The 25,330-nt window shown below is 54.1% G+C and overlaps 1 protein-coding gene and 1 long non-coding RNA gene across 4 annotated transcripts in view; one reads left to right on the top strand and one right to left on the bottom strand.

Moving 5' to 3' along the window:
- Positions 1-25,330, bottom strand: part of SLC7A1 (solute carrier family 7 member 1) — a 66,152-nt gene that overhangs the window by 5,007 nt on the left and 35,815 nt on the right. For both annotated transcript variants that reach the window (XM_074377992.1, XM_074377993.1), the window contains 10 exons: positions 16,349-16,732; positions 13,433-13,591; positions 11,596-11,770; positions 7,638-7,759; positions 6,903-7,125; positions 6,058-6,197; positions 4,280-4,382; positions 2,395-2,612; positions 1,999-2,165; positions 1,164-1,272 (listed from right to left, as the gene is read on the bottom strand). In XM_074377992.1, the coding sequence (XP_074234093.1) occupies positions 1,164-1,272; positions 1,999-2,165; positions 2,395-2,612; positions 4,280-4,382; positions 6,058-6,197; positions 6,903-7,125; positions 7,638-7,759; positions 11,596-11,770; positions 13,433-13,591; positions 16,349-16,718 (1,786 nt within the window). In that variant the 5' untranslated portion in view covers positions 16,719-16,732. The remainder of the gene's footprint in view (positions 1-1,163; positions 1,273-1,998; positions 2,166-2,394; positions 2,613-4,279; positions 4,383-6,057; positions 6,198-6,902; positions 7,126-7,637; positions 7,760-11,595; positions 11,771-13,432; positions 13,592-16,348; positions 16,733-25,330) is intronic.
- Positions 18,551-20,219, top strand: LOC123615817 (uncharacterized). 2 transcript variants are annotated; one of them, XR_012511622.1, is made up of 3 exons: positions 18,551-19,505; positions 19,714-19,895; positions 20,113-20,219. It is a non-coding gene; the product is annotated as an uncharacterized LOC123615817 (long non-coding RNA). The 2 variants fall into 2 exon arrangements; XR_012511623.1 differs by lacking the exon at positions 20,113-20,219 and having other exon boundaries at positions 18,551-18,889; positions 19,279-19,505; positions 19,714-20,068.

Here is a 25,330-nt window from a genome sequence, read left to right on the forward strand (position 1 = left end):
TCCACCGACCACCTGGCCAGGGGCCCCTCAGCCACCGGAGGGGACAGGACAGACCCTCCAGGAGTCTGACGGTCCTGGCCAGGGCGGGTTTCCAGCGGGAACCTATTTGTGCCATCTTCCAGCCCGTTTTCCCTATGTAAGTGCCTCAGGCAGGAGGCATTCAGGTCTCCTGGGAATGCATGTGACCCATGAATCCAGTGTTCCAGTGCTGGGGAGCCGCAGAGGTCAGGGGTGGGGCCCAGAGACCTGTGCCCTAACCACTCCCTCCTGGGGAAGGGGGTGCCCTTGTGTCAGTGACACAGGAGAGCAGACCTTAAAGGAAGGACCAGCCACCGAAAGCCCTGGAGAGAAGTGAATGCCTTGGAATCAAGGAGCTTCCATAGGGGACTCCATAGGGAGCACTGAGGGCCGGCCTCGGCCGCTCACCAAACAGCTCCACAGGAGGCGAGTGCCTGACTAGACCTGGCCTAGGCTCCGCGGACAGGGAGTTGGCAGCCCACCCCTCCCCAAGGGCAGCACCGGGGCTGGAGGTGTGGCAGCAACATGGTCTGGAGGCCACTGCTCTCATCAGGGACCCGGAGGTCAAGGCCAGTCCTCTGGGCATTGGCACCTGGCCTCTGACACTGAAGAAGGAACCTGAGTCCATCTCCACAGCCCCTGCTGTTGGAGGCCCAGAGAGGGGGCTACAGTGAGTGCAAAACGGGGCCAGCACCCACAGGGTGACACCCAGCCTCCCATGGGTCCGGCCGGTCCCTGCGGCCGTGGGCCAGGCTGCAGCTGCCGGCAGGGTGAGCAAACCGGTGCTTCACCAATGGCAGGCTCACGGGCTTGTTCTTAGAACGTCAGGCTCTCTCGCCCAACAAGATAACTAGTTCAGGCCAAAGGCTATTAAAATGAAAATCATCTAAAAGGGAGGGAGGACCCACAGCCTCCCAGGAGTTCCCTGCTGACTGAGAGAAAACCGCTGACTGCGCTGTTTTCACTGTGTTTTGAAATCTGAACCAGGGGAGGTGGAGGACAAGGGCCACCCAGCAAGGAGCAGGGGAGACAGGTGAGCAGCACAGATGGGGGGGTGGGGGGGGGGTGGGGGGGCGGGAGGGGGCAGGCCGGGAGACACCAGGACACTGGCAGGCAGGTCACAGCAAAGCCCAGGACTCACGTACCGATGAGCATCCACACGGCAAACCGCACCCATGTGCCTTGGTCCAGCTGCATCATGAGATAGATGTTCACAAAGATGCTCAGGACGGGGAGTACCGGCAAGAAGGGCACCTGCAAAGACAGGAGGCGGCAGCGTCACCCGGCTGAGTGGGGAGCTCGGGACACAGGACTGCCTCCGCCTGAAGCATTTAGCAAAACTGCCTGAGACAAGAGAGCACACCTGACGCTCTTCTGGAGGCCGTGTCCTTGTGGGGAGGGGAGTGAGTGCCAGCTCCCACCCTGCACCCCTCACATATACCCTGTACCCCAAACACACACCCCATGCCACCAGCACACACCCCTGTACCCCCAAATACACTCTCCTGTACCCCAGGACACATGCCATTTCCCCAACACATACCCCGTACCCCCAACACATTCTCCTGAACCCCCAGCCCCACACACAAATACACGCCCACACAGGCAAGTCCTGGAAGGTGGGAGTTTGGTTCTAATTTACTGATTGCCAAAGTGAGCTCTACTCGAACTCCTGCTTTATCTCAAAGACTGAACTATTTTATTATTTGTAGAATCTAAAACTGCAGAAGCCCTGGTTATCTCCAAGACCTGGATGACATGCGACCCACCAGGGCGGACATCTATGAGAAGCCCCAGTGGACGAGGGGCCGGAAGGGGCCTTCTTCCACAGTCTGTCCTCTCGTCCCCCTGAGCCCGGCCGGCCAGCACCTCTTCTGGACACCCAGGCAGAGCCCACGTGGCAGGACAGCCTCCTGGAAGGAGCGCCAGGGTCACGGCCTCCCAGAGGGCTCCCTCCAGCCGCCAGGCGGAGCTGCTCACCTTAAACGACAGCTTGGTCTTGCTCTCAGGCTGCCGCCAGATGATGGCCGTGACGACTGAGCAGAGGAAGGCAGAGCCCATGAGCGCAAAGACTGCCCACAGCTCCCCCTTCGTCAGAGCCTCCTTTCCCAGCACGGCCACCATGCAGAAGGTGAGGATCAGAATCGCTGAGAGGAAAAAAGAGAGACACAGTTCCCACAGACATCCTCAGCCCTCCCCAAAACCCTCAGAGAGGCTGGCAGGCTCCGTTTCTGCAGGGAGCAACCAAACCGGGGCAGGGTGAGTGACATCACTGCCCAGGAGCCACCGGGCCCCGGCCCACCCCCAGGGGCGTGAAACCACGCGGTGCCCACAAGCGAGACCCCAAACACTGCTCGGGGAACGGGAGGGTCTTACCTATGAGGCTGGTTGAGATGTTTACAATGAGACCTGAGAATTTGGAAGGGTCTGTATTTTTGGGCGAAAGCACAGTTTTCAAAGAAAACTTTTCTGCTTCTGGTAAAAAGCCGGTCTGGGAGTCGCTGGTGCTGACCAGCTCGTTCTGGTCAGCCTGGTCCAGCTCTTCGGTGGTTCTGGCCATCTGGTACACCATGTTAGGCTGCTCTGGCTGGTACCTGTAAGGCAGCGCGTTGCCTGACCGTCATAATGTGCGTCAATTAAGCGAAGGACACACACTAACTGAAGCTCCTAGTATACCTTCAAAGGCAAGTTGCCTTGACAGGAAGCATAAAATGGGAAGAAGATGGTCAGAATGACATATTCTCCAGCAAGTGGAGACACAGGAGGAGTCCTGGGCCTCAGCTTCTGCTCCTGCTTCTGGGCAACACCCTCCCTGATGTGTCTGTTTTGAGGCAACTTGACCTCCACCATGAACCAGCCCAGAGCAAAGTACTGAGACAATGTCTCTTGCTCTGAAAAGTGGCACCGGCCCTTGGGTACTTAAGATATTGGGCCGCTTCAACAAAACGATGGCTGCAGGGAGCTAAAGGCGCAGCCAGAAATAGAAAGCCGTGGCATTGGGAGAGAGCCAGAGAAACGCGTCTGCGAGCTGCCGGAGTCGAGAAATTCTGTTTGGGAGATTTAATTGGATCACTTTATTTTAAAACTCCAAGTGCCTTAGAATAAATAGCTCAACAGAGCTGGGTGAAGGACCCAGCCTGTGGCAGGATTTCCAAGACACTAGCCACCTGCAAGGAAAGCAGTCATTTTAAATGAGGCCCCTTATCTGCCCAGCCAAAGTGAACAGAGCTCCCATCTCTTTCACTGACTTCGAAAAATGGAGCGCTTTATGAATTATTTTGCATATAATCTAAGAGCAAGTAAAAAGATATTTAACGATTTTTTTCCCTTACTGGTTCACTTTATGCAACACCATTCGGTCAGTTAAGAAAGTGGAGAGGATCTCAGAGAAGATTCTAGCACTGAGCTCTTAAGAAGGAGTAAGTGGTCAGAAACAAGGAAACTAGTTTCAGCTGATTCTCCACAGCCACTGCTGGGGCTCAAGGCAGTTAAAGGAGCTGCGGGGCACATTAGAAACAGAATCAGGGGCCTCACAAGTATAACAACCTGAAAAAGAAGCAGGGGGGACTCTTGCCAGGTGAGCAGCACCGAGAGTCTCCGTGAGCACATGGAGGTGCTTGGGATGTCCGCGACCTGGGTTGTTCCTGGGGGCAAAGAAGCTGTCTCGCGGAGCACAGGAAATGCGAGCAGGGTGTGCTTTCAGAGAGGGGCACCACGGCAGCTGAGAACACCGGGACACCAAGCCTGGGCCCAGAACTGCCATCCACGGGGCCGGTCACCCACGCAAGGCCAAAAACTGGCCCTCACTCCTCCAAGGGCGGCACAGTGTTGCCACGGAAGCATCACACTGACCCGCGTTCCACAGGTCTTGGGTTCTCCCAACTCTCACCGGGGCCAGGACCCAGTCTCCTCTGTCCTAAGAACCTGGACCAGATGGAAATTATTGCCCTAAGCCTTCAAAAATTCTGATCCAAGGATCCAGGCCCAATAGGCAGATCAATAACCTGTCTCTATCCTCCCAACATCTGGTCGGAAAACTCAGCACCTGAGACAGGTGGGGCCACGTGACGCTCTTCAAGGATGTTCTCGGTGACTAGGCTCCCAACTACCAGACCCACCCTCCCCCAGGCAGTTCCCGAAGGAGCTTCACACAACCTAAATCACACCGTGAAAACCATGAACGTGCACCGTTAATAGGAAGGCTGGCAGTTGAAAGGAAATCTGCTATCCATGCCCCGGAACCCAGGAGAGCCATACGTACCGCAAGACCAACACGCACGCAGCCACCAGAGAGTAAGCCAGGAGGGTGCCGATGGACATGAGGTCCACCAGGTCCTTCAGGTCGAAGAGGAAGGCCATCACAGCTGGAGCAAACGGAAACAGCAGGGCTGTGGGCGGCCCTCCTCCCACACCGACAGCCCCCACCCACCTGTGCCCCTCAGCCCCTGCCCCTTCCGTGGAAAGGCATGGTGACATTGCTTAAAGGGAAGAAAAGCTCAGGACTGAGCCACACACACAGTCCTCAACGGGGAACTGTAATAGCTAACATTTCTGTAGAGATTACTTGCATCAACTTGACCCTTTTTGATCCTCACGGCAATTTTGCAAGCTATCCCTACGCTAAAGATGGAGAAAGTGAAGTTCAGATACGTTGGGAGACTTACCTAAGATCACACAGCTACAAAGGGGAAAAGTCAGGACCTGAGCTAGGTTCTTATGGCTCTGAGTCCAGTGTGTCTTCCTCTATAGTCACTTTAAAGCTTATAGTTTGATCTCCCATAATCAGCACAGGAAGGAAGTTAAGGCCAGTTTTCAATATGATGGAATTACATGTAAATACTGAAAAAACATTCACTATTTCCAATTCCTTAATCCCTTAAACATACCAGTCATATTCAGACACACAGTATCCCTTAACCTGAGCATGTGATCGCTCTCAGGAATGTGGAATTACAAAACAAATGTGTTAAATAATGAAAAACTAGCTCTCTTTCATTGTATAATATTAATCCACAAAACTAAGCACACTTTGTTTGCCATGGGGATAAATACTACTAACCATTCATTCAAGATGGTCAAATGCCTTCCCAATGGCTACTGGACAAGTCCCTGGGGTACCACTGCGACAGGCACTGTGTCTTAATTTACCAAAGAGACCCACTGCTCTACTCACACCTGGGAAGGAACCAGCCACTTTGGCCCCCAAACGAGCCAGGAACCAGAAGCCAGCTCTCCTCCACTCCCTGGGTGTGCGCCGCACTCCCTCACCTCCCTGAGCCTCCGCTGCCAGAGTGTGCAGCGGGAGAGCCCTGCCTCCGGGCGAGGAAATGCAAGCAAAGGAGGAAACAGAAAACAGACAGTGGTCTCCTCTCACGGCTCCCTTTTCTTATTCAAGGGCCCCTGGAACATACACCGCTCAAAAGGTTTCACCAATTTCATCTGTCAAAACTGCCCTCTTGGCGAGGAACCTGGGATTTGATCGGATAAACCTCCCCTGGACCTGCCACTATTGATCAGCTTAGGGGTCATGGCTCACCAGCGACACCCTCAGTGTCTCCTGGGGGACAGGTGGCACGTTTTACAAAACGTTGACCAGAGGGGTTCTCATTTTCCAAAGAATTCGTGAGCTAAGGAGATGCATGGGTGGTGAATTTCCAGTACAACCAGAGGTCACCTGGCTTGTACCATGGAAGACACCAAACCACCAAGGCCTACTCAGGACACTCGGGAAAGGGGGAAAGACGCAGGGCTTTGAAGGAACAGTGTGTGGTCTCAGCTCCGCCCAGCAAGATGATGATAATAATTTAAAAAAATCAAACTTCCGGAGAATTCCATCACACCCTCCATAAAACTGGCCCCTGTCTTTTGTCAAAAGGGCAGTTAGCTACCTTGCAATAAACCAGCTTCCAAGGGTAAAAATCTAATGTTAACAAGACCAGTTATAACTCCTCGCAGACCTGCAGAAGTCAGGGTCTCTCCCTAGGGAACGACAGAGCAACTGTTAAAATACCGGCATGCGAAAATCACTCCAGTTCTTACCAGCAATGGCACCTGAGGTTAATGTGGCGATTATCGGTGTTTTGGTTCTATTGTTGATTTTGGCCAGAAATTTAAATAGCAGCCCATCTTCAGCCATGGCATAGATAACTCGAGGCATGGGAAACATGGAGCCTAAAAGACTGGATGGGAAGAAAAGGCAAAATGCACCTGTTAAATAAATAGCTCACCGGGAACAGAGGCACCATAGTGGGGCCATGTGGGTTACCTCCGCCCGGTGACGCCGGCGGCTGAAAGGCCAACCAGCGCGCCAACCCCGGGGGAAGCGCACGCTGCAAGTCCGCAGGAAGGGAAAGGGCGGAAGCGTCTGATGTCAGCTAGCGTGGCATCTAGATGTAATTTTTTGAAAGAGGAATATTGTATTTATTTATTCCTGTGATTATTTCCAGCTGAATCAGACAGAAACTAAAAGCATCACTGTGTTCACGAGGATTCCTCTGTGGTCAGTCGATACTGAGCAAACGCTTCCTGCAGGTTCAGGCTGGCAGGAAGTACGGGAGCAAAATGCTTCCCATCCAAAGGCACTTACTCCCCTTTTCAAGGTAACCTCCACTTTACGGCCAAACTAAGGGCCAAAATACAGTGTTCGCGGAGGAGGCCTGGTCGGTGGTCACAGTCGGGACAGAGAGCCAGGCCCTCGCTGCACAGATGGTGCTAAAACGTGGGCCTCAGGTTCTTGGAGAGCCAGGTCAGTGACACAGACCGCGCTCGGGTGACCGACGCAGCAATGAGGGCAGAGAGCACACGGCCAGGCTGGGGCAGCGGCTCCGCGCACACGGGTGAGTCACACAGACAGCACACCCGCCCTCCGGGGGTGTCCTCCTCACCTGGTGGAAAGGGCGCAGAGGGAGCCGACGGCCACCGCGTACTTGGCGCCCTCCCAGCCCACGTGCTTGAAGGCGTCGGGCAGGGGGCTGTCCTTGTCCAGACAGAAGTATGGCATCATGAGTGTGAGGGCGGCCGACACCCCGAAGTAGGCGACGAAGCAGATGAGCAGGGACGCCACGATGCCCACGGGGATGGCCTTCTGGGGGTTCTTGACCTCCTCCCCTGGAAGAGCAGGGAGTCAGCTGGGGGGCAGCGGGGGTGAGGGGGTCACACCACCACGGGCCCCTAGACGTGCACGGCCCTGCGGGACCACAGACCAGAACACCTACGGGCCCAGGGAGGGTTCTCAGCCTTTACACTGCGGTTCAGCAGGGAAGAGACTAGTTTCCTTTGGCAGAGAAAACATGGGAGGCCGGGGGAGCCTGGCCAGTCATCCCCCAGGAGGACAGTATTTCTAGTGGCCCCGCTTCTCCCGAATGGTGCCCAGATATGCAATCAGCTGCAGCGAGGCTGTCACTGTCCCAGGCACGTGGCGGCACGGCCAGGCATGTTCGTGATGCAGTTTCCTGCAGATACGGCCCCTCGGGGACATGACAAATGGGGGCAGATGGGCAGGAAGCTACAAATCACACGGGCCCCTCGGGTGCCAGCGTGGGCACCGGCGCAGGCCCCCAGGGAGGGAAACAGCGGCTGTGGCCAGAGGAGCCCAGCTGCATGCCAGGTGGCGGGCGTACCTGTGGTCGCGATGCAGTCGAAGCCCACGAAGGCGTAGAAGCAGGTGGCCGCCCCCGATAGGACACCAGAGAACCCGAAGGGCATGAATCCACCGACACCTGGATTCCCCACCTTCGTGTCACTAGAAAAAAGAGCCACAGGGATCACAGCAGCTGCTTCGTGGGCCTGAAGAGGAGCCCTTCCGAACAGGCGCCCCACCCGACGGCTCCCTCGGAGGCCTGGGGGCTGCCTTAGTGAACAGCCCCCAGATCGGCTGTACCGGCCACCAACTCCCTCCCTGGGCAACAGGCCTCCCTGCTCAGCTGCAGGGTGTCCAACCCAAAAGGGGAGGAACCACTCACTAAGGCTTCAGTTCCTCCCCTTCATGGGGAGGAGCCGTCTAGAACCCTGGGGTGACCCTGGGGATGTGGCCACAGACAAAGCCACCGGATGCAAGAACTGGCTTCCTGGACCAGGAAAGCGGTGTGCTGGACTGACCACCCACAGACGTGGACTAAAAGAACTAAACCTTTGTCTCGTGGAAGCCAGTGTTATCTCGGGGCTTCCATCCTAACTGACAGGCAGACCCAACAGAACTTTCTCAGCAGGTGTCCGTGCCCTGCTGATGCTCCCCTCCCCCTGCGCTGGTTCCCCATCCACGGGACACGGTGGGAAAACCAGAGCAGCACAAGTCAAAGGCAGCCAGGAAACAGCTGGGCACAGGATCACACCTCTCCCCCGACCACGTGACAGCCTGCCTCCCAGGCCGAAGGGGATGAACACCACAGCCAGGGCGGTCAGAGCCGCCTCCCACCCATGCGGGCCTGCGCTCCTCCTCGCCCTGCGGTTGGGTCGGGAACTGCTCCACCCTTTCAGAGACAAGCAGTTTCATGAAAGTCCACATGGCCGCTGTCAGAAACACACAGCTATGGCTGGAAAGAGAACGGAAGAAAGAAACTCCCACCTTCTAATAAAATGAGAGAGCAGGCTGTGCCCAGCCGCACGGCATCCACCTCTCAAAGCCTCCGCGGCAGCGCTCCCGGGGCTGCGGGCAGGGCTGAGCCGAGGGCCGCACCCGTGACAGTCAGCACCACCCACGGGCACAAGCCACCTCTTCAAAAAAGGAATCAAACTAAATCTCGGCCGATAACCTAGAAACTGCATTGAGTCCTGTCCTATGAATGGCACCAATAGCCAGGACCCTGCACTGGGTCTGGGTCCTGCCCTGTGAACAGCACCAATAGCCAGGAACGTGCATTGGGTCTGGGTCCTGCCCTGTGAACAGCACCAATACCAGGGACCTGCACTGGGTCTGGGTCCTGCCCTGTGAACAGCACCAATAGCCAGGAACGTGCATTGGGTCTGGGTCCTGCCCTGTGAACAGCACCAATACCAGGGACCTGCACTAGGTCTGGGTCCTGCCCTGTGAACAGCACCAACAGCCAGGAACCTGCATTGGGTCCTGCCCTGTGAACAGCACCAATAGCCAGGAAGCTGAATTGGGTCTGGGTCCTGCCCTGTGAACAGCACCAATAACCAGGGACCTGCACTGGGTCTGGGTCAGGCCCTGTGAACAGCACCAATAACCAGGGACCTGCACTGGGTCTGGATCCTGCCCTGTGAACAGCACCAACAGCCAGGAACCTGCATTGGGTCCTGCCCTGTGAACAGCACCAATAACCAAGGACCTGCACTGGGTCTGGGTCCTACCCTGTGAACAGCACCAACAGCCAGGAACCTGCATTGGGTCTGGGTCCTGCCCTGTGAACAGCACCAATACCAGGGACCTGCAATGGGTCCTGCCCTGTGAACAGCACCAATAGCCAGGAACGTGCATTGGGTCTGGGTCCTGCCCTGTGAACAGCACCAATATCCAGGAACCTGCATTGGGTCCTGCCCTGTGAACAGCACCAATAGCCAGGACCTGCACTGGGTCCTGCCCTGTGAACAGCACCAATAGCCAGGAACCTGCACTGGGTCCTGCCCTGTGAACAGCACCAATAACCAGGGACCTGCGCTGGGTCCTGCCCTGTGAACAGCACCAATAGCCAGGGACCTGCATTGGGTCTTGGTCCTGCCCTGTGAACAGCACCAATAACCAGGGACCTGCACTGGGTCTGGGTCCTGCCCTGTGAACAGCACCAATAGCCAGGAACCTGCATTGGGTCTGGGTCCTGCCCTGTGAACAGCACCAATAACCAGGAACCTGCAGTGGGTTCTGCCCTGTGAACAGCACGAATATCCAGGGACCTGCATTGGGTCTGGGTCCTGCCCTGTGAACAGCACCAATAACAGGAAGCTGCATTGGGTCTGGGTCCTGCCCTGTGAACAGCACCAATAACCAGGGACCTGCAATTGGTCCTGGCCTGTGAACAGCACCAATAGCCAGGGACCTGCATTGGGTCTGGGTCTTGCCTTGTGAAAAGCACCAATAAAAAGGGACCTGCAGTGGGTCCTGCCCTGTGAACAGCCCAGGAAGAGAAGCTCCCCAAGCCTCCAGTCTCCTGCGTTACTTCGAAGCATGTTTCAGACTGGCCTTACTCCAGCCCGCATTTCGGGCACCAAGAGGCCTCAGGATGCTTGGGGATGATATATTCAAAGCCCTCATTTCTCTGTAATTGAGTTTTGTCCCCAGAAGGAAGGCTTATTTATTTGAACTGTGAACCACATAATATTAGAGTCAGAGTAATTTTACACACTGGCTTCCTGTCTGTGTTCCAACAGTGAATTCGTTACATACACATCAATGCCTGACCCCTGATCAGGCCACCGGAGGACACGGTTGGACACCCAGTCCCCAGCCAGAGGCCAGCTTGACCTGTGCCCACTGGGCTCCCCAGAGTGAGAGCTCGTCTCTCAGCCTCCCTTGCAGGTAGATTCTGCCAGTGGAATGTGGGCAGCAGGGACGTGTGTCTCCCACATCTGAGCACACTGTCCACCACACACCCTCTCCCTCCTAGGAGAGCTGGGTCACGCCCTTGCCCACAGCCCAGCTCCCACCAGGCAGTAAGGACAGCATCCCTGGGGATGTCCTAACAGCCAGGTGGACGATCTGGGTCTCAGAAAGCCTGTGCTTGGCTGTGCCGGCCAGCCACCCCAGACTGCTCATTTCAGGACCTGAGACATCATTGTAAAGCCACTATATTTTATGAGGGTCTCATCAGAGTGGTTAACCATTAGCCGTAATTAAAAAAGAATTGTAGACAAAATTTAAACTCCCTGTTCTCCATCCTGGGACCCTAAAATTCACTCGAAAATCTGACAAAAGGATCAAAAAGATACAATTGTTTGGCTTTTGTTTCCTGGCTAAGATAAGCTTGCCAGTAGGGTGCACTGAGAGGCCTGAAAAGGCACAGGGTTCGAGGGCTGGCCAGTCGCCTGCCTCTAACCCTGGGTGTCCTGAGCCACAGGCACGGAAGGGTGATGGGGCCACGGCTCCTGGGGCGGATGCGGCCTGAGCTGAGTGCAAGTGACAGAGATGATTATAGTCACATTTTGATACTTTAGTAATTCCGAAAACCTCTGATAATAGTCTGTGATAAAAGTTCCATGCAGTTTTTCCCTTGTTGTATGTTATTAGATAGGAAGGCATTTCAAGATAAAGTGGTCCTACCACTGTACTGCAGCGAAAATCCTTTCCGAATACAGAATTCAGTGGCTGACCATGAAACAGATTACGAGGAAAAAGAGATTACTTACTGGGTCTGACAATGATCCTCAACTGTGTATAATTTTGGAATTAGAGGCAGATTCTGTTTTCCCTAATATCTTCCCCTGTCTTACAATGTTCAGTCAAGTACCAGGACATAAAAACTAACACAAACTTCAGACAAATAAAACACCTTCAGCTACTTGGCTGCGAAAAATAAATAACAAAATATTCTAATTTAAATTATATTTTTTAGAAAAGACTTGTACTGTTGTAGCCAGTTACATCCCCCAAGGACGTGGACGTGACACACAGAAGCCACAACTCACTTGTTCAAGCAGAGATGACTGGACGCATTCCGGAAATCCTCCTCCGTGAGCTGCCAGTTTTTAACGGATCCTTTCACAAACCCCGACACCATGATGAAGCCCAGGACCAGAACGTTGACACATGTGAATATTTTATTGACCATGGCTGACTCTTTCACACCCAGAGTTAAAAGCCCTGCAAAAAGCACGTGAACAGAAAACTCTGTCTCAGCGTTAACCTCGTACCAGGCAAGTCCTTCTGGGGCGGGGACGAGAGGGTGACTTAAGAAGAAATCCCAGCAGCACCAAACCTCTGGAGAGGAAGGGGGCTGAATTAACTCTCATTCCAGAGGCAGGGATCAACATAACCGAAGTCCGCGCGATGTTTAACAAAGCCAGCAGAGTTCCATCTCCAGATGCCCTCTGAATCGAGATGCTAACCCGGGGGGCACCGAGGGACAGAGAGACGGGGACAGCTCAGCCAACGGCCCATGGAGAGCAAGGGCATCCCCTAGGATGAAGAGAGCCTCTCCCTCCGCACATCCATCCCTGAGAACTGCCCTCAGGAGCAGGATTTCATTTCCTCCAAGGAGACATGTTGCTCAGTTTCTCAGCCGAACGAGTTTTTCAGATGAGGACTCACTCGCACGTACCGTAGGGTGGAGCAGCATCAGCAGTGACGGCCGTCTGGGGTGTGGAACCCCTACCACGTCCGGGTCCCCCTTGGACGCAGTGCACAGAGACGAGGTCTAGTAGGTAAACCCACGATAAAAAAACCACCGAGCGATAAAAACACAGGGGCCATGTGACGACACTTGTCGTGTTGTTGGTGCAGCAGGACCAGCCTGGGGACCACAGGGCTCACTCCTGTATGAACTCTCGGCTGGGCAAGAGAAGAGGTGTGGGAGGTGCCTTTTATATGCTTTAAAATAAAAGCTGCTCTACCTAACAGACTGAATTTTGAAATACGGACATTAGAAGAGAACTGAGCAATTCATCACAGGGAAGACGTCACCACACTCCGCTCTGTTTCTTCTTTAGCGCCCCTCCCTCCCGTGTTTGTGAAAATCTCACTCCTGCAAACTTAGTTTCTGACACACGTTCCTGCCGGCTGGACCACAAACACTGCTGAGACTGGCCTGTGCAGAACCACATCAATGATGCGTGTGGCAAACAAGCCGTGTTGTTTTTAACACCCATCCAAGATCTTCCAACCTCAGAGGAGAATTTATCCGCATTTCAGCTTAATGTTTACCCTGCAAAACTCCCATCCGAGGGGCTGAGACACGGATAAATGTCACTGAGAAGAGGCTGCCATCAGCTGTGTACGAGCCACGTCTGCACTTCCAAAATTCTGGACCAGCAGCTTTGTGGTGAAACTTATTTATTTAAAGGGTGTTTTGACGGCTGTTGGGTGTAAAGCCACCCGAGGCGTCGCACACACCAAGGCCCACATCAGAGTCCCAGACGGCCCTGGGGGCCCCCCTCCCCATCACCCTGGCTGAGGAACCCCAACTTTTCTTTCCAAGTGGCCATCCGGCGGGTCAAAAGATCTGTATTCCTGAGTCTTGCACCAAAAGCCTGCAGCACTAGCAAAGTCTTAGTCCACCAGCAGTTAGCCAAACAGCTGAGATTCTCTTAATTTAAATGACAGGCAACTCGGCAGCTATTCAATAGGCCAGTCCTGGGTGAATCTCTATAAGCCACTTGGACAAACAAAACGTCTGCATTAATTACACAAAGAAAAAGAAGTCGGGGGATGGGAGAATGAGAAAAGGAAGAAAAGAACTGAACAGCAGCCCGTCCTCCACCTCGGAGCCCTCACGCCAACCTGATGCCTCTCAGGGTGCGGCCTTACCTGTTAGGATGAGAATTATAATCACAGCAAATATGTCTGGGTTCTCGGCCAGCACCCCGGGGGCATGCAGGGCCATGTGCGTCCGCGAGAACTCCCCGATGGGCTTGCCGATCAGCTCGTCAAACGTGGCGCTCCAGGCTCTGGCAACGCTGGAGGTACCTGCCGGGAAGCACACCGTCAGCGGGAACTGGCGGGGAACAGCGAGCAGACGGCTTGTCCTCAGGCTCGACGTCTGGGCGCCAGCGCGGGGCCCGCAGCGGGTGCGCGGGGACCTGGAGGCAGCAGCCTGACCCCGGGACATGCTGACTCAGGACCGAGCGCCAGCCCGGGTCTGCAGAGCAGTGGGAAGCCTGGGGAGCCTCGCATTTTGCACCCAACCAATGTTCACATGTGTACCGTGCATTTCTATTGTGTGTCTAAGTGAACAGTGACGGAAGTTTAGGAAAATAATGTCCCCTCAGCACCCAAAGGCACTCCGACAGCACTGAATTCTGCCGACTTTATTCCATCACATAAAGAACTCCCGGGGACGAGCCATTCAATTGATTTCATGGCCGCCCCTGGCTACGGGCTGCAGGCCGTGACCTGAGCCTCATTTCTCTGGAAGCTTCTTCTCCAAGACCCTCTGGGCAGCGGAGCTGACAGAGCCAGCCTCCCGTATGGAGGAGGAGATGGACAAGGGGGGCTTGGGCCGGCCCCCCATCTGCAGCGAAGTCCCCAGCTCACCCAGGCAGGCCCCCGGCCCCTCCAGCAGGCGTCCATCACCGCTCAGGAAATGTCGCTCAAATTCCAGTATCGACATACAGCGTTTTCCTTTACTTTTTAAGGGGCCTTGCTGGTGACTATGTTCTGGGCCACCCGCAGCATCTGGCCAGAGCAACCTGCAGACGCTCTCTTTCACTACTTGGTCTCATGCAAAGAATTTTTCCAACAACTCAAAAGCGTAAGCACATTTCTCCATCCTCAGTAGCTGGGCCATTACAAGTTCTGTCCATCAAGGCCACACCCAGTGACAGCAAAGGCTCAGAGGCCTGCTCGCTGCTGAGAGGGCCACGTGACAGGGCTGCCCGGCCTTTCCTTCCAGCCTACCTCTCCCCATCTCAGAATCATGGCTTTAAAAATAAACATGTTTGATGGAAAAGCTGCCCTTGCCCAGGACCATGGCTGAGAATCGCCGGCGGTGACGTGGGGACATGTCTGACGAGCAGACACCACCCTGGCCTTGGGCCCCCTCGCCCGCAGGTCCGTAACCAGCGGGTGCCTCACACCCCCCGATGTGTTTTACACGCAGGCAAATCCTCGGGAAGACAGCGGCCCCTTTAAAGTAGCTGCGTTCCCCCCCGAGAGACTGCAGCTTGTGAGTGTCTGTGGTTTAAGCTCTGGTGTTACGCTGAGAGAAACCACGATTAGGAATCTTATTTCCAACTCAGAAGAGTAGACTCGCAGCAGGCGCTGGGAAGAAAGGGAGGCGTCGCCCAGAGCGCCTGGCGGAACCTACACGGGGACCTGGTGCTGGGGTCCCGCAGGCAGCACTGCCCTGGGCATCCCCAGGGCGCGAGTGCAGGAAGGGGGCACACAGCTCAACCCCCCTACCTTACTGGGTTTTGATATTGTTACAATGAGCTTGCAAAAACAGAACTGGAATGTTTAGTTGCCATCTGTGGTTCTACGTTTGCGACCCGCCATTTATAGACAGTTTTTCATACATTCAGGGGGTTTGTCTTTTAACTGGACGAGCTCAGCTTCGGCTGTAATCAAAATACAAGTAATGTGAAAAGAAACAAAGCATTTTAACCCACCAAACAAAAAAGACTGTTTTTAGTGTTTTTGTTTGTTGTTTGGTTGTTTTTAACGCTGATGCCCAGAGTCCAGAGTCAGCAAGGATGTGAGGAAAAGGGGCCCCTGGCTATCAGGAAGGTCGCAGGTAACACAGGCCCACTGACCCAGACAGCCTGCTTCTTAGACCATTTTAGTTTTATTTATTTTTTTGTTTATTTACTTTTTATGGCGGGACTGGGGATTGAACCCAGGACCTTGCGTATTAAGCAAGCACTCTACCACTGAGCTATACCCTCCCTCCTTTAGACCATTTTAAAGGGAAAAAAAAAAACAAACCATGGCCATGCCAAAGACATTAAGTAATTAACTGGTTATAATAACAATGCAGCTGGAAACAATCTGAATATCCCACAATGACGTCCACTCAGTCACCTGTATATAAATCTATGTAATGGGAACGTCGTCATCAGAAGCACTACTCTGGAAAACCAGTCGATGCTATGAGGACGCTATGTTTACTATGTCTTGTTTATTTTTTTTTAAAAAAGACACAATAGGAAAAATGATACCCCTGGTTCACAAAAGTACTGACAATGGTTATATCCCTAAATGCCATGAACAGAGGGTCCTTTCCCTCCACTGTGCCCTAAACCTGGCATGACCTGGGCAGAGGAGGCATCGGTAACTGCTGAACGAATGAACAAGAGAATCGATTTCTCCAGTCTGTCACACAGGGTAATTTCCACTTTCTTCTTTGTGCTTTTCTACATTTCCCAAATTTTTCTGCATCAGACAGTGATATATTTACTCGAGTAATCAGAAAAAAATACTGCAGGAGACCTCCTGCTCTGTAACGCGTCAGGAGCGTCCTGCTGCCTCTGGGTCTGGTGCTGACAAGACTGGCCTCCTGCGGGCCTGGCCCGCCCCCGCTAAGGGCCGATGGGCTGGATCATTAAAAGGGCAGTGATGCCCACAGGGTGCCTCTCCTTCCATTAAGGGAAACGGGACGATGTGTAACAGTCAGGCGAGGAGGCAGATCCCTGGGAGGAGAGAGGCGCAGTCTGTCTGGGGAGCTGAGTGGGTCTGGCCCACGGGGTATAGAGGGCAGGGCACAGGCTCCGGGCACCGGGGACTCACCGATGATGTAGGAGAGGATGAGGTTCCAGCCGGTGACGAAGGCCCAGAGCTCGCCCACGGTGACGTAGCTGTAGAGGTAGGCCGAGCCCGTCTTGGGGACCCGGGCGCCGAACTCACCGTAGCAGAGGCCGGCCAGCACCGAGGCCAGCGCGGCAATCAGGAAGGAGATGACGATGGCGGGGCCAGCGTCCTCCCGGGCCACGGCTCCCGCCAGGACGTAGACGCCGGCCCCCAGCGTGCTGCCCACCCCCAGCGCCACCAGGTCGAAAGTGTTCAAGCAGCGGGACAGCCGGCTCTCCTCCCGGCTGCAGTCCACCACCTTCCGCCGCAGCATCTGCTGCCCGATGCTGACCAGCACTGTGCACCCCATTCTGCGGCTCGAACCTGCCGAGAGAAAGACAGAGGTCTTTGCTTCGTCACCGCCCCTGGTTTCACCCATCAACCCCCTCGTCTGCAGCACAGAAGCCAGTGGGGTCCTGCACTGCCCTTAATGCTAACACCTGACAGCCCAGAATCCCAGGACCTGCCGTCAGAACATCCGCCCGCACTTCCGGGTCTCAGGCTGCAGCAGCATGAGAACCACCAGCACACCGGCCATGACCCCGTGGTCTCCGAGCTGCCACTCTTAACTGAGAGCCTCCTAAGCAGAAAGAGCATGGGAAGCACAAACGGAGGACCTCGTTCCTGCCCTCAGTAATCACACAGTTTACCAGGAGAAGCAAGATCCTATTCACGTGTGCTGTTGGGGAAAGCAAACCCAACCGTATTTTAGTGTAATTATTAAAACCCAGAGGCCTGGAATGGCAACGTTTTCTAGACCTTCCTGGGGCCCTCCGAGAGCAGGGACCAAGCTGTTTCCACTTTAACACAGAGCCAGGTCCAGAGCAGAGAAGCACTGAATTATTCCAGGTCAGGGCTCTCGTAACTGTCGCTGCTCCAGGAAGCACTCTTCCTCTGGACCAAGGTGTTGGCCCCAAGTGCTAAGATGACACACCCCCGATCACGTTCTGAGAGGGGCCACGAGCACATGGCACCCAATCTTCACCTGGGACCCATCCAGTGGGGGTCCCCAGAGGCCGCCCACATGGTGAACAGCATCCCAGGTCAGCGTTCAAGTCACTCTCCCGTGGCCACGGGCCAGTCACCAGTGAGTTCACTCCAAGAGGCGGGGCTGCCGGGAGCCCCAAGCAGGAGGAACGCAGGTCCCCATCCTTCCAAAGAGGACCGCATGGAAAAGAGAGAAGACAGTAACCTCACCGGGGGAACCTGAGAGTCACCACCTCTGCCAGGTGGCCAAGGGCGACACTGATAGTGGTGACAGGTCACGCTGACTGTATGATGTGACGAGAAGGGCCCTGACCTCCACGAGCTTCGTCCTCAAACCCATAACCCCTGTCTACTGAGAAGAAATAGCAAACAACCCACAGACGAGGAGCATTCTACAAAACAGCCAACTGACTGGCGGGTGTCATCAAAAACTGGAGAAGTCTGAGAACCTTCACCAGCAGGAGGAGCCTCAGGAGACGGGACACTAAACCTAACATGGGACAGGATGGGATCCCAGAACAGAAGGAGGGCGGCAGGGAAAATTACGGAAATCTGAACAAAGTATGGGCTCAGCTGTGTCCACCGCACTGATGGAAGATGTCAGTGACCGAGGAAGCTGGTGTGGGGCACACAGCAGCTCTCCATCCTACAGTCACAGCATTTCTATAAATCTGAAACTGTTCTAAAATAAGAGCTTAAAAAAACAGCATGTGCAGGGATACACTATCATCATGACTTTTAGCAACCTTCTAGCAACTAAAAATTCATCCTTATGATCAATCGGTATTTATTAACCTAACTCTGCTGCCATTAAGTCACCAGAGAGCAAAGAGTCTAAATAAATGGGACAGCAGGTCCGGCCACATCCACGCCTGACCACCTGGAACCCCGCCCACGCCCTGGAGGTCTGGCCCCTGCACCGACCTCATGCCAGGGCCCCTCGGTGGGTCCCATCCTGGCTGGCGCCAGGTCACAGGGGAACAGGTGTCCCCTCTGTTTGTCTGACAGGTCAAGAGGGGAGAAAAACAGTTTCCCAAGACTCAAAGTTTTTAGCTCAAATGGGGAATAAAACTCATCTGATCTGGCCTCCTTCTTGTAAAGATGAGGAAAAACAACTCAGAGAGCCAAGTGTCAAACAGGGTCACAGAGCTCCGGAGGGGCGAGGGCGGTGTCACCGGTGGGGAGGAAGTGACATCACCGGGCAGTGAGGAAGTGGAGGAAATGAGGGAAGGTGGCCTGATCTGTGGAGCAGCAGTGGAGCCAGAGAATCACAGACATGGGGTCTGACGAGAGCAGAGAGCACAGGTGACGGAACGGGAGACCCGCACAGACAGCAGCGGCTCCCGGCTCGTTTGGGGCCGTGACTGGCCAGGTTCTGAAAGCCGGGTCAGCGCCGAAGCGGGGGTGCCCAGCGAGGCCACCGAGCCGGGGGAGCAGGACCTGCCTGGTCCTTTCTTCCCTCCAGGAGTCACCGGGACATATTCCAGTCAGAGTGTGAGTCACAACAAAGCCTTTAACAAACAACTGCTTGGGTCCCAAGTTATGAGGGAAGATGCATCCTTTCTGCACAACCCTCACCAGGAGACACTGAGCTGGGGCCTGCAAAGGCGCAGCGAGGAGCTTCTCAGCATCACCTGGGGGAGGGCAGGAGTGTTTTAAGAAGCCAGGGACCTTAAAGGGAAGCAGTGCATGAAAGCTCCCTGTCACCTGCACTGTTTGTAGCTTGGTCGGTAAATGTGACTCATATTTAGAGAGTGCTTACCTGCTCCCATTAGCTCCTACATGTACTTTTTGGTGAATAATAAACGGATTATCTCCCCCAAACAACAAAAGCCAAGTGCACAGCAAAGACACGGCAATGAAATAGCATTTTCTTTCCTCAGCTTCACAGAGTAAAGGGACCCAGGGGTCCAGGAGGCCAGAGTGAGCCACTCGCTCCCTCGGGAAGATAAGACACACTCCATCTGGTCCACGGTTCACACACCTTCCTCAGGGTGTGCTGCCGTCTGGAGCAGAAGCCAGAGCTGTCAGCGACCCCACTGGGACACTTGGCGAGGGGCGCCCTGGAGGCTGGGAACACAGTCCTGAGAGCCCAGTGACGTCACCTGAGGTGGTAACGATGCCCCTGGACAGGCGGAGCTGCAGTCTATGTGTCACGTGCCCCTGGGAGTCACGGGCATGGGGAGGGCTTCCACAGGTGGAGACCCTCTCCAAGAACCCCCTTACCAACCCTGGGGCCTCAGCATCATCTTCAGAAGAAAGAGGGCTGGTCACTGAATTCTGTAAATTTAGTTACAGATATTGGTTTTCAAATATAGGTGAAAGGCACTTCTTGGTTGAGACCACAAACCATGACTCGCCGGGCGCAGCTGACTTCTTCAAAGTGGGGACATGGTGGCCCGGTTTCTCAGGAACGGTCCTGGCCGTTCCTCCTCCCAGGAGCCCTGAGGGCAGGGCTCCGGGTACCAGTGGACGGGGAGCACAGAAGGGACCCCGACAGGTGATTAACTCCCCATTATTTTCACCTCGGTTACTCCTGAAGTTCTCCTCGCTGTCTGGGGAACGGGCAGGCCCGACTCCCTTGGGAGACACTGGGACAAAAACACAGGGCTGACAGTGCAGAGTGAACAGGTGTGTTGAGCCAGGTGTCCTCTCCCACTGTCCAGGGTAGGAGAAAATGAGATGCTCACTGACCGTGTCCTGGGTTTATTTTTCAGAAACGTCCTTTCTGTCTCCTTGGAAGCAGTGTAAAACGATGTTCTCCCGGGGGCTCTCCGCTAGTGTTTTGTTCACGTTACACCATCACACACATTCTTGCCTGGACTCCAAAGCTGGTCGTTCAACCAACAGTGAGACCAAATGAAACCTCCCTGCATAAAGCCACCCTCACCACGCCAGACACGGGCAACGCAGGTCCACTTGGACCCCTGCTGTCGGGGGTCACGCAGAAAGTCGCCAGGATGCTCTGACAGCGTCATCTGGGAAGGAGGTGGTCCTTTCCCGTGGGGCGGAATTTGTACAACAGCTGACGCCCACCCTCGCAGCTGAGTTTCTGATAGAAATCCTGTAACAGTGAGAGCCTCAGATCTGTCTTACTCTGAATTTTATTATTAAAGAACACCTCAGGCGGGATCCTCTTAGAAAAGCAAAGAAAATCTGTCCCTTTCCCGTAGAATCTCCAACTCCAAGTTTCACTCTAGTAATCACTACCTAACCAGAGCAAAATGGTCCAATGGGTCCAGATTGCAGAGATAGAGTTTAGGATGCTGTGTTTTGAAGGTGTCTGGTAAAGCTGGGCAGGTGTAAATCATTTCTTTTTTTTTTTTTTACTCTCAAATGGAATGATAGGTCCATCACTGAAAAAGTCCAGCTTAATGGCAGGAGGGAAGGAGGGGTCAGACGTTGCTGGCTGTCACAGACACTAAGTTCATAAGTGCCATCCTTTGGAGAAAATCTTTACATTGAAATTTTGTCAATACTTCGGCCCTTCCTTTAAGTAGTCCTTACGATGGCCCCAAACTTGCAAGCCACCTAAAGTAAAATCTGTCACTCCAGTAGGAGACAGACTGTGGTCGACATGTGTCCCAGGCTGAAGCAAGCAGGTCTTTGCCAGAATGCTCACCCACGGGATGCACTGACAGGGGTTGGGGGGCGGACACAGATATGTCATTTCAGCTCCCCTCCAGAGTCGGGTGAGTGGCTGCCCCCAGGAGCCCCAGGGCCTTAGAGCTCCTGCAACTTTAATAAGGAAGAGGGCAGAGGGCTCACAACGGAGTGACCCAGCGGGGTAGAGGGGGTCCAAAAAGAGAGCTTTCCAGGACGTGGGCCACCGTAGGGGAGGAGACTCAGGGCAAGGAACGAAATCTGGGTTGAAGGAAGTTGTTCTTAGAGCCAGATTCACTTCCCCCAGATGTCAGGGGTCCCAGGTGCAAGTTCTTAAAATTAAAAACCTGGAGCGTACAGGGCACTGGTAGACGCTAAAGGTGGCCCGAGAAGCAGGCAGGTCAAAGTGGGTAAGAAAGTGACAGAACTGAGCCCAAAGCACGGGAGTGGAGGTGGCGGCCAAACGATGCAGCAGACAGAACGGCGGCAGGGTGGGGCAGGGCCGGCCCGCACCACACGTCCTCACCGGGCAGCCGGAGCCTGCCGTGGGATGTGACTCTGGGGCCTGAGCTCTTGTAAAGCCCCCAAGAGCTACACTCGTCTGACCCCGGGCAACAAGGAAGATGCTGAGGATATAACTGAATTCACAGATCTCACACTTGTTATGATGCCCTGTCTCCACACGGCCAGGTTCAAGGCAAAGCATAAGCCCCAGTCCTCGCCCAGGAGGCAGGGCATCTGGGCTGGGAGCCAGGTGGACGGGGGGTGGGACCAGGCTTTAACCATCCGTCTCACAGACCACAACCTCCAAGGAGAAGAGAAGTGAGGACAGAGGCCTGAGGCCCGTGAGGCGCCTGGGCATGTCTTTGCTTCCAGTTGGAAGCCTCAGTCATAAAGACCCAGTATGCTTTGCTGGAATCCACAACCAACAGGTGCTGTGGCTTCTTGCTGGCCTGGGGGCCACAAGGTCCTCCATGATGGCTCAACCTCAGGGAGTCCGCCACCCTCGGCCCCACCAGAGAGCCAAGCCCCAGGAGCCCTGCCCCTGAGGCCGGCTCTTCCTGCCAATTCAGCAGAGCTGACTGCAGGAAGAGCCTGAGGCCTCTGAGGTCCCACGCACAGCAGCGCAGCCCCGCGTTGGGAGCTCTAAGTCCTGATGGAAAAACAGAGGTTCTGCCTCTCAGTCCTGACTTCCAGCCGCCAAAGGAGGCGGCCCTGGAGGAGGGCCCTGGGGTCCACATGGCCACACGGCCACTAGGCAGGGCAGCTTCCAGGTGCAGATTCCAATGCAGGGATGGCCAAGACACGTGAGCTCATTTTGTCCTCACCAGAGACCAGCAGAGTGGCAACTGTCAGTCCTCTCCCAACAGCCAGAGTGGACTTCAGCTGGGGGTCGCACGGTCACCTAACCTGTACACAGTGGAGGCTGGATCTGAACCCAGTCATCTAATTCCAGAAGCCCTGTCCCACGCCAGGTGCCAACGTGACACAACTTTGATCAAGTCTCTTCTTCCTGTTGCCTGAAGAACTTTGTCACCCTGTCTGAAATCCTACCAAAAAAAATCCATGTGGGTTAAGAACACCCCTTCTTGAAAGCCATTACTCCGGTAAAAATGCAGTCAATTAGCTATTCATACAGTGGAGTGAATCAAGGCACCCACCCACTTTTCTCCAGCCGGCCAAGATCCACTCGCTTTGAGGCAAAAGGAGCTTTATCTGGGACTGAGGACAAGTAGGTAATGTGGGCAGCAGGGCGCAACCGGGGCTTCAGCAGAAAGTTCTGGAGAGCACACAGATGCAGAGGCGAAGACTCAGAGGGAGAGAGCTGGCCAAAGCAGACAGATTAAACATTATGTTGGAGACATCGTGTCCCTGATAAAAGCAGGTAGAGCATCCCCTAAAAATAATATAACATATATGAGTATGAGTGTAAAGAATGGTCTAGAAGGACCATCAAGGTAGTTTGGACGGGAGTTTATCAGGTTTTTTTCTCAGCGTTTCGTCATTTTTCCAGTGTGTGTACCTCTGAATTAAGAGGAAGGAAATCTCTCAAAGTTGACCAGGAAGGCGTGGTAACTGGGAATGTGGGGTTTTGTCATGCTTTCTCTCTACAAGTGCGTGTCTGGAAATTTCCAAAAGTAAATGTGAAGAGAAAGGAATTCAACCAGGGCTCACCTGGAAAACAATAAGGAAACTCTCTCTGAGACGAGTACCCCCGGGGCCAGAACAGCCCCGCATGCCCTAACACACAGCTCACGTCAGTTAGTTAGTTACTTAGTCTTTTATAGGATTGGGTTGAACCATATGAAACTGTCAATATTTGGCCATTTTTTACCTAGAAAAACAGCCAAGAGTAAAGGATCTATAATTGGCAGAGATGGTCTTACCTCTCAGGGGCCAGGCCCCTGGACACCTCTCTGAGCCTAAATCTGTACCATTTAGGGAATCAGACTCAGATCAGAAAAGGCAATGTGAGTTCCAAAGAAGAGATTTAAGGAAAACAAAAAATGAAGAGGTGCACAGGTTGTTCAAAAGCCAACAGCTGCTGAGAGAGAAAAACCTGTAAACATGTGTTTTTGCGCCATACATTGTGCGGGACAGAAGCGAATTACTGCTCACCTCCCAGCTCTCAGCAGGTCAAGGTCATGCCCTGACCCTCCCAGGAGACGAAGCCCCAGGTGACCCTCGTCGACAGGTGACAGCTGAGGTGGGAGTGCCCGACGGGCCGTGGGGACCAGGGCTGGCCCGGACCACAGGCTTAGGTGAGCCGGGTGCGCAGCTGAGAGGTTCACACTGGAGACGTGAAGGTTTTAGGCAAAGGAAGGGCATCAACAAATCAGACCTGGAGGATTAATCAGGTCCTGCTGTGCAGGACAGATTGGAGGGGGAAAGGGCACCAGCCCGCCAGCCGCTCGTGGCCCAGACTTCTTTTTTCAGGTAGCAAATCAATACATTTACCTTGAAGCGAGATATTTTAATCCAGCTGATAAAGCCCTTTGCGGAAGCAAGTGCTATACGCTTCCTATTTACCTGCCACTTGTTCCCCGTCTCTGCTTCTTCTCCTTGGAGCCCTGAGATACAGGGAGTGTCCACGCCCCTGGTTACCATGGGGATTATCTGCATAGGGCACGTCCTGCAGAATTAACATCTGGCAGGAAATGCCTTGTTTTATGATAGGTCTTGCTGGCATATTGGTAACTCACTTCACTGGTGGCTAAGATTTCAGATATTCACCCCAAAAGAAAAGCATCAAAAATCTGAAAGAAATGCCAGAGTCCCCCACGCTTGAGGCTGGCCACCTTTCCCATCTTCAGTCCAAGGAGCACCTGTCGCCCTTTCCCCCACCACGAAGTTTTCTGTTTACGGGAACACTTGGAGGACAGGTGCAGTAGGTGGTAACAGAACGGTCTGTGATAGAAAATGTCACGCCGGTTGCCTGAACTAACTCTGAAACATCGGAAGCAAATGGCCAACTGCATGAGGGCCCGTGGATCCCAGAATGCTTGACTGAACGACCAAAGGCCAGGAGAAAATGCACCAGAGGATGGGGCTGGACCGTGAGGAAATGGGTTTGGCCAAAACCTGAGGATGCGCGGATGCAGATTCTACCCCAGGTGAGCCTTCAGGTGAGGACCAAGCCCTAGTTCATAGCCTGACCGCAGCCTCGTGGGACCCGGAGCACAGCAGCCAGCCAAGCCACGCTCTCACTAGTGACCAGAGACACTGTGACAAGGCAGATGTGTGTTTAGGCCCCTGAGTCTGTGATTTGTCCACAGTGACAGCTGACTAACCTGTGGGCCAGGCGGCCATGAGATCATAAGTGAGTCTGCATCTACGTTCTCTTTAAACCTTCAAGGACCCAAAACAGGCCCTGATGTTTCTTTCGCTCTCTGTGCTTCAGGGATGGACTTCACCTTTACTTCACCTGAAACTGTCTTTTCTTGGTTAGGCAGAATGATTGAAAGTAATTTCCTCTTTCTGCAAGAATGGTCTATGTTAAGTGGCCATTATTTCACTTTTTAAAAATAGTGTGTCTACCCTGTGCCACTCCTGGAGGAGTTACCAGAGCTGCAAAGATAAGCAAGTCGCTGTCCCTGCGCTCAGAGTGCCCATCCTGGGAAAAGACCCAAGTGACCATCCATCACACAAGTATTTACCTGCCACCTACGACGTGCCTCTCCCTTCTCTGTGTGGAGGAAACCGCAGGGAAGGGACACACTCCCTGCCCTCCTGGCAGGAGAAGACAACATGATAAAACAAAGAGCATGACCAAGCAGCAGAGGCCAAGGTCTCCAGCACTGTCTCGGCCAGACTGTCACCTGGCCTGGCGGT

The sequence above is a fragment of the Camelus bactrianus genome, chromosome 14, assembly GCF_048773025.1.
Source record: "Camelus bactrianus isolate YW-2024 breed Bactrian camel chromosome 14, ASM4877302v1, whole genome shotgun sequence".
Classification (NCBI taxonomy): Eukaryota; Metazoa; Chordata; class Mammalia; order Artiodactyla; family Camelidae; genus Camelus; species Camelus bactrianus.